The following is a 12,254-nucleotide window of genomic DNA, read 5'->3' as shown; positions in this document are numbered from 1 at the left end:
CAACACGTTACACCAAATAGATAATCAAGTACAATATGTGGCAGCAGAGAAATGAACCAATTATGCGCGACGTCACAAGTGTCACAGATATCAAGGAAAACGAAATTTTCTCACATTATTTGGCATGGTTTCCAAGATTAAATAAAAAAGTGTAAAAACAGAAAATAAAGAACACATAAAAAGATAAGAACTTTATTCAAAAATTATCTCTGTTAATAATAATTTTGTCGGACACAAAAACTAAGTTGACACTTGTGACGTATTAAGAAAACAGCTGTACTGAGGATGTACAAATTCTACGTTGCCATCTATTGTACTAGAATCTATTTGCATTACACAATTGTGAGCTCTGAAAAATACATAAATCAAGAAAGTTGAAGATTAAAATGAAGGAAAAGAAGAAATTGTAACGGATATGTCCAGGGATCATATAATATATCATTGTGATATACTGCGCGTAATTTGGGAACAGTTACATAAATTGTACACTTTGAACTCCTTTTCAAGCTCCAAGCTACTGTAAAGTTTTGATTATTTGAAGCTCAGTGTTGTCAAGTTTCAAATTTTGGAATTATACAGATGTCTTTTCTGGCTACAATCAATCGGGAATTTATATTTTCAAAATTCATAAGACAAAGCGCTGTTAAAATTAAAACCTAACTAAAGCTGCAAATATTTATTGTTAAAACTTTCATCATCATAAATCAAAACTGAATTTAATCATCGTCATACATTTCTAGTATAGAAAAAATGTTATACAGATAACATAAATATATGTTAAAATTTGAAAAGAAGCAAGCATAAGAATTCCTAAACATTAATTACCTAAAGGCAAAAGCATATAAAGAGGAGGAGGGGGGGGGGGGGCGCAAAGTTTTAAAAAAGTGTCTAGTGCAGTTTATTAGATGATTTTGAATTTGCTTTTAAAATTTTTAATATTTTTAAAAACTTTTTTAAAATCTCCTTATGTCGTAAATATGTTTTCAAAATATACAGCAAAAATCAAGCTAGTTACTAGCATCATAGCAAATATGATGCTAGTAACTAGCGTAGCGCGACATAAACTATAGAAACTATTCATTTGAAAATATCAAATCTTTTTAACACTAGCAACAAATTGTACGGCAGCAAATTATGAGCAAAAGGAATTTAGTCTTTGCCACAAACTCAAATTTTCGAATGCTAATATCTTAGAAACCTGATGGTGTAAAACTTTGATATTTCAAACTTAGAATGTTTTGTCAAAAAACATTTATAGTTTGAAAGGTTTACGAGTTTGGGTTGCAAAGATATAGGGATCAGAAAGTCAGAGATTGTGACAAAGACTCAATTCCTTTATTAAAGCGAAAAATTGAAAAATCAGAACTCATTCAGTAATTAAAAACAAATTAAAGATCATTATGGAGGTCGATTTTTTGAAAAGCTAACAATTCTTTGAATTCTAAATCTTAAGTTTACAGCACAGCTTGTAGTAAAATTTACAGCAAACAGTCATAAAAATGATTTAAATCGAAGCTATTCTAAAGCTTCATGTAACATATCATGATTATATGGGAGTAGGTACATTTGGCTGCAATTTACATTTATAGGTAATATTTTAAAGTATTTCTGTACACTCAGGTAGTGGTACAGGGTTAATAATGAAGGACAAGAGTTATCCGAGTTTATTTAACCGTCTCAAATTCATGGATATCAATAGCTTTTATCTTGTGAATTTCTTTGTCTAATTATTTTGAATCAGACAACAGTCAGCCTTTTGAACTTTCATCCTGTATATCCCTCTTGGTAACCCTGTATATTAGATAAAATTCTCAAAACCTGTAGTGCTACTTGGGAGAGCAGAATAGAAAGAGATGACAGTGTTAGTTAGTTTAGAGCAAATGAAAGAAATTGGCGTTCGAAATTCAAGATGCTCAATGGCAGGGTACTTTGACTGAGAGACCATTTGTAAAGTTCTTTCCAAGAGACTCAGATGCAGTCTCCCATGTTTCTCCGTTAAAGATCTCAATTGTGTTACTAATACCAAACATGATGAGATTTCCCTTGTAAACATGCAAGTTAGGGAACTGTACAGCTGATTTGAAGCTGGAAATCATTCTCCAGGTCCTGCTCTCAAAATTGTACACTTCCACACTTAAAATAAGATTGAGTTTGGAAAATAAAGAACAAAATGAAGAAAAAAAAACTTGGAAACTTTGAAAGATCTCTTAACTATCAACTTGACAATCTCAATATGAGCTTATTATTACTCACTATTTACCGTCAAGCTCTCTTCTTTAGATTTGGAATAACTTGACTTAAATTATTAACAACTGGTTAAAGGGAGTGTTCGCGAAAAATGAAAGGGGGTATAGGCGTCCATACAAATTCGGAATGATGCAACATTTAACTCGGATCGTAAACAAATCAATTTAATTCCAAACAAAGCATTCAGATATTACAAACAGTAGTCATTGATTATTTTTCGACGCATTCGTATATAGTTAATATTTCATAATATTTTTGATTTTGTTTTTTTAAAAATAATTTTTGCTGGCGCTGGATTTTCGAACATTCCTGGAAAATATGAAAATGTCCTTTTCATTATCAAAAATCCTCGAAACAGGAATAAATGTTTTCAAAAGTAACTCTCAGATCATGAAAAATACAAAAAAATGTAATTTTTCTCCGAGTATTAAAACAACATATCTAAGTCATTAGTGCTGTCAAATGTTGTGCAGCTTCTAATCCTATTACTTGACAAAAAAGCAGTGCTTTATTGTAAAACACATTTTCAGCAATTAATTCAACAAAACATAGATTGATGTTGATTTTTCCAATTAATAGAAAATATCTGTTGATTCCATACCTAGAATGGCCACCTCCTCCTGCAGCGTAGATTTCTCCTTGAAAAATACCACATCCAATGTATCTTCTAAACAGGGTGCCATTTTTCTTCTTGATCAATTTGGACCCTTAAAAGCCTTATGAAACCTTTTCTGAAGCTGTTGAGAATGATGAACCATTAAATACTTTTGATCGCTAATGGTGGAACCTATCTTAACAGGTTTTCAAATATATCTGCCCCATAGATAATATGCTGGCCATGGATATAAAATAGAATGGATAAATCATAGTCAAGGTTTGATGTAATTTTATGGCTGGGGTGTCATGCAGTACGTTAGACATTGTATAAATTTATCTTTGGTTTTCGTAAAGTTAATAGATGTCAAAGGATTGTAGAAAAACATTGCAAGTTTTTGAAACTTGGTAAAATTTTAAATCTTTCTATCATAAAAATTGTCGGAGATTATAAACCTTGGTACTATTTAATACTTTAAATTTTAATCAAATTTCTTAATATCTCAGTCAATTTTTAAGGTACAAATACGTCGAACCACATTTCGAAAATTTCAAAATAAGACACCTAAGATGCAACCCAATAAGATAAAAAAGAATGGTTTATTTACAAGATTTTAACTAGGGTATATCATTTCTGCTTACTCCATGAGGCCCACAATACAACAAAGCTTTATTCAGATTTGGACCCTGAATTTCACTTCACTTAAGTACAACATGCATTGATTTAAAATTTCCCAATAAAATCTATGGTCCACTCAGATAGAACAGCTGTAAAGCACACCCACAAAATTACATGTACGCTGGCCCAGAAAAAATAGATCGGTAGATAGAAGCATATCTATAAGCAGTCCATGACGCAGGTCTTGGTCTGACATTTTGAAAAAGGTTTTTGGGATGATTATTCAATATGGAAATGTTCTGTAATAGTCGTGAACTTTTTTCAACAGGTCACGAACAGTGAAGCATTTAGAAGGTAGATTTGTTTTGTTCGGTCCCCTGTTCGGTCCCCTGTTCGGTCCCCTGTTCGGTCCCCTGTTAATTTCCAGTAGTTCTAATGGTTTATAATTCTTAACAGGAATCATTCTGTAAGGTCTTTACGGGTCCAAATTGATCCGAAAGAAAATTCAAACCCTACTTCTAAATAATTTAAATATTTCAAAATTATAACTATATTCTTGTTAGTTATAAGGCTTCTTGCACGGAGAAAAGAATAATTTATATATATTTTAGCTATTATAAAACAAGACAATCTCCCACATTGGGTATTTTTGGATTATTCTGAAAGCATACAGGGTGGGGGGTCTGACATTAAAACTATGTATAATATGCATCTTTGAATTCAATAATAAAAGTCAAGTATTGGAGTTTACCTTCCTATCTTGAGGTTTGGTAGTGTTTCAACCATATTTCCATCAACATCATATTTCTCAACCATTGCCCACCGCTGATTACCACCAAGAACAATCATTTCTGTGTAACTTAAACAAACAAAAATACATTCCTTTTCCTATGATTCTTTAGTGTGGGGGTTGGCGGGTTTAGAACCTACCTGTCTGTCTCTTGTATCTTTTAACTGTGAAAAACATGTGAGAGAATTCCTCATATTGTAACTTTTCTTTGATAAATAAGAAGCATACTTGCTTGCAAGATAGGATATTTTGGAAAATTTGTACAAGAAGTGTAATTCGAAAAAAAGTGAAATTGTAGCTTAAACAAACTTACTTTTTTGGTGATTTGGAAAACAAATTCAAAAATAATTTTGCAATTTTGCAGAACTGTTAGCTCTTAATTAATAAGTAAACATAGTATTGTTTGGCTTCAAGTTGTCAAATATAATTTTTACATATTTTGGATTTGAGTGAAAAAACACATTACCTTATTTCTACAGCACAGTGATCAGCTGTTCTTTGGCTTAGTTTTTTGCTAAGGGTTGTCCACGTTGTACCATCAAAGCGCTCAATATTATCAAGGCTTAAAAGTAAAAATGACTTATACTCCCTACAAAGTGATTTTCTATTGAATTCTTAAACATTTAGTCAGAATGCTAGTATAAAGAACTTACAGACCCCCATTATAGCCCCCGGTCATCATAATATATGGTCCAACAGTTGTCAAATCGGGGGCACTTCTAGCAGGTGTCACACAGTCTGGTATTTCATCCCAGGGTCCAGACAACACCATGCTACGGTGGTAACACCTGTATTAGAATAGTGTTATGTTAGAAATCTTATTTGTTAACAGCAGTTTGCGTTCCATGTACGAACAAGAATCGTCGATCCTAAAGACATACTTTAAGGGAAAACAGATTGGCCGCTAGATGTCTCATGTAATATTCTTATCTTATGATAAATAATTAGGACGCACACAGTCAGAGACACCATCTGGTTGCCGTAGTGTTTAAAAAGAAACCAGCTCAGGTCTTAACAATAAGAGAAGGCATAAAATCAACAAAAATTAAGGATTTAAATTTCTCTTGCGTATAAAATAACTTAAAGACCAACTTCATCAAAAAATAATTTTTAAGCCTATAACAATGTTAACTGTTCAATGTCCAATATAATTAAGAATTGAATAATTTTAAAGGAATGCAAGCTAACTTATATTATACATTGTTTTTAAATGGAAAGATATAAAAGATACATGTACCTGCTTGTCCATTCTCATCAGGAAACACAAGGCATATGCATTTTAAGAAAAGCAGTCAGCCCCCCCCCCCCTCTGACCTCCTAAAATACCCCACTATGTCCCCCCCCCTCCTGTAGATGGTTACAAATGGTGACCACACCAAACCCCACACCCCTCTGGATGAATCCCTGCCCTTTTGTCATAAAATATTTTCAATACTCCTTTCCCTCTTATTAGGGTTTATTCTTACCATTTTACGAATTACTTACTTATTGGTTTTATGGTTGTAAATGTAGACTTTTCCGTTGAGAACTGCAATCCCTATAATTAGATGTGGACTAGTAAAAAAAGATTAAAACACAAGACTGGAAACAAATTCATTAATTAAATTTTAAGAAAATGATATTAAAATGTCTTGAGGAGAAAGGAATTTTTAATATCAATTAACAATTTTCAAAAGTATGAATTTGGGAGAAAAACATTAATATTACTTAACCCTCTTCCAAGCAGGGGGGGGGGGCGGGGTTCCCTAACACCACCCTTAAACCTTATTTTTATATAACTCAATATAACAGTGGGTAGAGGAGACATGAGTAGGAAAATGAAAATGAAAATACTATACCATTTTGATATTATTTTTGTTCTGTTAATAAATTTCAAAACAATGTTATTTCGCAAATTTTAAATATTCAATGAAGACATTTATAGATAGTTCTTGTTATTTTGAAAGCTTATTTATAAAATAAATATCATCTTACCTCCTGTAGTATAATAAAAATCTACAGGCAAAGTAAAATTACATGGATATGATTGGACCAAGTCAACCCCTAAGTTATAAACATTGATAGTATCCAAGGTACTAATGCAAGGAAAATTAATACTCTGCGTACATATTGAAACCAGTTCTCTCTGGGCGGAAATTGTAAACAAGAATAGATGCATCAGTGGTCGTCTAGTATCCGAGGAGGATAAAAGCATTTAATTTTGATAACTTTAAAATTTAGATAATAGTTTCCTATGAACAGAATATTTCATAGATTATTTTTGTGAAAATGGATTCCATGTCAGGCTATGACATCCGTCTTGTGTTTACTTCTCCACCCAAAGACAGTACACTGCAGTACAAAAAATGCATACACTTCTGAAATAACTTTTCTTGCATTAGTACCTTGATAACATCTATCACTTTATGGAAAACATATTGACAACTTTAAAAAGTCTCTTTAAACACGAATAAAATTGAAAATCTGGTTGCCATTAAACATATTTAAACATTTTTAATTTTTTAATTTATTTATTTGTACAAAATTATAATGGTACAGTTTAAAAGAATTAAGGAATAAGATATACAAATATTGAAGAAATTAAATCTATATTTTACATATATTCATATGAATAAAGAAATATCAACACAATTTTTGTTCTTTATATATACAAAGAAGTTTGTTGTAAAATTTCAATTCCACTGGAGACCACCAGAGGGATATCATTTTTTACTGAAGGTGTTTGAAAAATCTCCATTCACAATTTGAAACATTCCGCAGGGTGAATTAAGGATTAAGATATCCATCTAGGGAGTTTAACATTCCACTTGAGGGAAGGGTAGGTGAATCACTACAATGGAATTATAAACGCCCAGGAAGGATATGTGAATCCCTACAATGGAATTATAAACCCCCCTTTCGAGATATCTGAAATTATAAACCCCCAGGAATGATATCTGAATCCCTGCAATGGAATTATAAACCCCCAGAAAGGATATATGAATCCCTACAATGGAATTATAAACCCCCCTTTCAAGATATCTGAAATTATAAACCCCCAGGAATGATATCTGAATCCCTACAATGGAATTATAAACCCCCAGAAAGGATATATGAATCCCTACAATGGAATTTTAAACCCCCCTTTCAAGATATCTGAAATTATAAACCCCCAGGAATGATATCTGAATCCCTACAATGGAATTATAAACCCCCCAGGAAGGATATGTGAATCCCTACAATGGAATTATAAAACCCCCCTTTCGAGATATCTGAAATTATAAACCCCCCAGGAATCCCTCTAGGGAAATGATCTAACACCCTGGAAGGAGTAAAGTTTTAAATTGTAAAATTGACTTTTCAAACCCCACCAATGAGAATGAATTCCATCTGGTGGTATCCAGTGCAGTGGAGTCAAAATTTACTACGAACTTCCGTTTCCCTTATTTAATTAATATTAAAAACTGATATTAATTTTAATACTTTTTTTAATAATTAATAATATTTTTTTAGATAATCTATATTGGGTTGTAATCGTGCCGCACTAGCCATGCCTACCCCAAATGCATTATTTTCGTACATTTATTGAAATTAATTTAATTAAAATAAGATATTTTTGGTTTTTGTTATTGTGTACATTACATACAATAAGGACTAATATTGTCATAGGAAGAAATGTAAAAACAGGTGTTTTTTTGTCATTGTTCTTGAATCTAAGAAAATATGCTAAAATACCAGTTGAATATTTTTTATAAATATCATCTTATGTATTCAATAATTTTGGGCAAAATAAATAAATAAATAAATAAGAATTGTTACATATTGTAAAAACAAATGTCAATTAACAATGAAATAAGTAAAAGTGTGTCACTTGTTTCACTAGTTTAATATGTATGGTGCTTGTCATTAAAGAAAAAAAAACATTTTTAAATAGTTTAATAACTTTATTATGACCTTGTCCAATTAGAAGAAAACTTTCTTTTTGTTCCTAAAAAGAAACAAAATATTTTTTAAAGCAATTTACTACTTTAAATATTAACAAAGTATCTAAATTTTTGTCACAAACTCAAATATTCTTATCCCTTTATCTTACCAACCTGATGGTTTAAACCTTTGATATGTCAAACTTAGATTATTTGATCTAACAGAATTCACAGTTTGAAATATAAAAGGTCTACGACATCAGTTTGAAAAGATATAGTAATTAAATTTCGAATTTGTTGGCAAAAACTCATTTCCTTTATTAACCCATATTACATTAAATTATCAACAAGATTAAAATTGTTCCAACAATAACACAAAAATTAATCTTTACACGAGATGTGTTAAGTCGAATTTTCAAAGGAATTACAAAATATATACTTGTGCATGGAATTATTGTAAAATTGCACGGAACTAAGTTGTCTTAGGCCCTAGTGCTTGCATTTGCTGTTTACAACAATGATACATTTTTCATATTCTTAATTCATTTGTTTACCAGAGATTTGAACGCTTGAGCTTTCATGAACACAGAAAGTGCTTTCTCCTCAGGAGGCTCCTCCAGTAAACTCAACTTTAAATAAGATATAAATAGTTGCAGCTGACTTTCTTCTAAAAGAGCAGACCTATCTTATGCGGTCCCATAATTACAGTTTGGTGGAGCGCTGTGTTTAGTTGCGCATCTCGTATCCTACAGGGGAAGTAAGGAAGTACATAGAATAAAACAAGACTTCATCTTCAGCCTGGTGTAACGGAAAAAAGGAGTCTAATCCGAAGGGTATACAAGCCATGTACAACGATAATGGTTTTTTACTCCACCAGCTGTAAGGACTGGACTGCTATGGACAAGATGGGGGCTTGGAAAACGTTCCCCCCACCCTGCCAAGGAGGGGGGAGGGGGGAGGAAGGAGATGATCGCTCTCCCTCCCCCCTCCCTCCCCGCCCACAAGAAAATATCATGGAAATTGTGTTTTGCTTAGTCAAGAATAAACAATTCTATATAAAGTTCCGAGAAAGAAAGCAAGATATACAGCTAGTTCAATTAAATACAGGGATCAGAAAAAAAGCAAGATCCATAAAAATAGTTCTTTCTTGTAAAGTGGCGAACTACAAGGACATCCAAAAAATTATTTTATTTTTATTTTCAAAATTAGCCGAATATGAGGAGGATGGCCAGACATTTCGGGAAAAGACTAAGAGCAGAATTTTTTTTTGCATCTCTAGCTGTCACTAGCGGACACTTCTTAAATTCAATTATTTAGGGTTAAATCTCATGATGTAATCTGAATATTAGAAGTAGAATTTTAGACCCACACTGCATACAATATAAATAATGCATTTTTCACATAATGCATTTACTACAGTCACAAAAGATCAGACCATTTTATCCCACCTGTGCAAAGGAGCAAGTATTATTTGAAGCTTCAAAATGCACAGCATTGCATGTATCCTTCATCCTGGCACAGGCTCCAGAACACTCTATGATGCTGGACTCAACAATCTTTGTAAACAATAAATGTTCTATAGAATTAGATCTAATGATATGCTCTAAAAAATCAAATACCGGATTCCCAATTGAGCAGAAAGTGTCAATTTTCCAAATAATATTGGAGGACATTGTTTTCGGGTCTTTTCTTAAAAATTCAAGGTTTATTTGCTTAAAATGTGTTAAAAATTAATTTGAGATTTTTCGATTTTCTTTAAGTTTTCATTAAACGAAAATCTTTCTTAGAACCACAGATTTTTTTTAAAGCATTTTTTCAATATAATATACAACTTTACCAATTGTTTAAAAATTTGTTTTGGTATATAAATTTTTAGCATAATGTACTATATAAGAGAAAACTAAGTCTCTGATCTCTTTTAAAAATCTAATAAACTTAAAGGTTAATGACCTCACATACAAAGTCGTCTATCAATCCAGCACAGTTTTTTTAAATATTTAATTGTTCCTGTCTATTAGTAAATTGATCCCATGTTGGCTTGGAGATTTTCTTCATTTTCTTAAACATCCTAAAAATAATCATCGTAAATTTATGAAGTACAACTAAAACCTTTTTAATCTATTAAACAATATGAGAAGCAAAAAAACAAGTTGATTTACAATAATAGTTTATTTCTGTTTTAATTTTACTTTATTTGCAAACAAATATCGAAATTAAAATTCCAACTTCTTAACAACTATTTATGAGTGCAGCATAAAGTTAAAATGAAAATTCCGATGCATTGAAACTATACCTGCTTCCTGATACTAACTCCAAGAACAAGCAAGCCAGTACAGTACGCAGAACAATCATCACTTCTATGTAAAGTCCAATTCTTCAAAACAAAAGAAATATTGGAAATCAAAAATTTTATTCAAGTGCACAGTTTCATTCTTTTAATTAATGATTGTAAAACTTTAATTAACAACAGGATTTGTCATTAGTTACAGTTTTGTGATTCTTTTAATCTAAACAATAGAACAAGACATTCATATTTATGTCCCTATAACCGGCCCAACGGCTGGACCGTATGGGCTGAAATTTTTTTTGTGGATACTCATGGGTAGCATGTGGGTGTGACATAGGCTAAAAAATCGATTTTTTGTTCAACTTTTTTTTCATTTTTTTTTTCGAGCAATGCCGGGCACTTTATCTAGTTATTTTATAATTTGCTAATATTCAATTTTGTTTTGTTTTGTGTGTACTTTTATTTACAGTAATAGGACAAATAAATAGGCAGCTCAAGCCTTGCCTAAATCTCAATTTTCCAATCCTTCCAATATCATTTAGCAGGCCTTGAATATTTGAAGCAATACACCCTGCTTGGCCAATAAGACAAATCGTCCAGTTGCAAAGATACAGGGATTGCCTATTCAAAGTTTGAGGCAAGTGCTAAGTTCTATTAAAGCCTTATGGAAGTATGGAAATGAAGCTTTAAAAATAATACATTTGTCCTTATCAAGATATTTGATATTGCATACAGACCCTGAGGACTCCAAGTTCCAAACTGTTTAATCTTCACTGAATATTTAAACAGCTTTCTCAGTAAAACTTCTAGAAGACATGGCAAAATATTTTGTAAATATTTTAAATTTTTTTTACAGCCATATCTATTTTTTTATTATTTCGCCCCAACTAAAAGAGAACAAATTGTGCCCATTATGCAATTCTTTTCTTTTCTAATTGCATATTTAATCATTATGTTATTTTATAGATTCTTTTATAACTTCTTCTAACTAAACTTAATAATAATTCTTCATTATGCTTTGTATATCTATACTTAGATATCCTTGTATATTTATACTTATATATTACAAGTTTTTCTGAGCTGTAAATCTTGAATTATAAGTTTTTTTTATAAATTTAATCTAAAAATATGTTTGGAGGACATTTTTTACTTAGATATAAAAATGATTAAGTTCAGACTAAAATTCAAAGTTCTATCAAAGCAATCAAGTCAATGCATTTTTCATTTATTATGTGCATAGAGCTTAAAAAGTACTTTTCAAATTATTTGTAATTTGTTTGTCAAATAATCAGGCCTATCAAGCCAATGTCTCCATTTCAGACAAATAACTCGGATTTTCATAATTTATGAAAAAATTTCAATTTTGGAATTCCAAAATAGTTCAACAGAAAATTTCTGGTTTTCATATTCTACGCCAGAATATTTTAAGTTTTAATTATTATAGACAAGAAACAAATCCTGCAAATTCTGTATGTCAAAAAATTTCAATTTTTGGAATGAAAAATTCGGTTTTGATTATGCATAACATAAAATCAATCTGGTTTCCATTCAGTAAGCCGCCAGAATATATTCTGGTTTCCATTTATATATGAGGAGTATAATTATACTTTACTGACTTACAATGAGTTTTCACGTTTTTTTATGTTTTAATCAACAGTCAGAAAAATAAAATTTACTGAATCTATATCTATAGTTGACGTGGGTTTTGCATGTTTGTTTGTAACCAATAAACGCCAAAACGGCTGAATCGAGGGAAGGTTTATAAATGATCAAAAGGGGATGGTGGAGTTGGCACATTTGATGTAGGGGGGGGGG

The 12,254-nt window shown here is 31.4% G+C and overlaps 1 protein-coding gene across 2 annotated transcripts; it reads right to left on the bottom strand.

The window, feature by feature from the left end:
- Positions 1-1,338: 1,338 nt before the first annotated feature.
- Positions 1,339-10,599, bottom strand: LOC111698612 (kelch-like protein diablo). Of its 2 annotated transcripts, none has more exons than XM_023468984.1 (12): positions 10,446-10,599; positions 10,160-10,220; positions 9,601-9,708; positions 8,707-8,781; positions 8,184-8,217; positions 6,225-6,293; positions 5,736-5,787; positions 4,904-5,038; positions 4,717-4,812; positions 4,212-4,319; positions 2,849-2,914; positions 1,339-2,133 (listed from the first exon to the last, which is right to left on the bottom strand). In XM_023468984.1, exons 1-12 carry the CDS (start codon positions 10,502-10,504, stop codon positions 1,914-1,916), a joined length of 1,083 nt encoding a protein of 360 aa, XP_023324752.1. In that variant the 5' UTR covers positions 10,505-10,599; the 3' UTR covers positions 1,339-1,913. The 2 variants fall into 2 exon arrangements, with proteins under 2 accessions (XP_023324752.1, XP_023324754.1); XM_023468986.1 differs by having other exon boundaries at positions 2,046-2,133; positions 2,849-2,885.
- Positions 10,600-12,254: the final 1,655 nt, after the last annotated feature.

This window comes from Eurytemora carolleeae, unplaced genomic scaffold (genome assembly GCF_000591075.1).
Source record: "Eurytemora carolleeae unplaced genomic scaffold, Eaff_2.0 scaffold322, whole genome shotgun sequence".
In the NCBI taxonomy this organism is placed as follows: Eukaryota; Metazoa; Arthropoda; class Copepoda; order Calanoida; family Temoridae; genus Eurytemora; species Eurytemora carolleeae.
This window is presented reverse-complemented; position numbering and strand designations above follow the sequence as displayed.

What these genes read in the sequence shown, in the direction of transcription:
- LOC111698612 (XM_023468984.1), bottom strand. Translation starts at nt 10,504, where the DNA reads ATGATTGTTCTGCGTACTGTACTGGCTTGCTTGTTCTTGGAGTTAGTA. An exon ending in CTCAAGCGTTCAAATCTCTG is followed by an intron (nt 8,218 to 8,706) that starts GTAAACAAATGA and finishes GTTTCTTTTTAG; the next exon opens with GAACAAAAAGAAAGTTTTCT. An exon ending in TACAACCATAAAACCAATAA is followed by an intron (nt 5,039 to 5,735) that starts GTAAGTAATTCG and finishes ATTCTAATACAG; the next exon opens with GTGTTACCACCGTAGCATGG.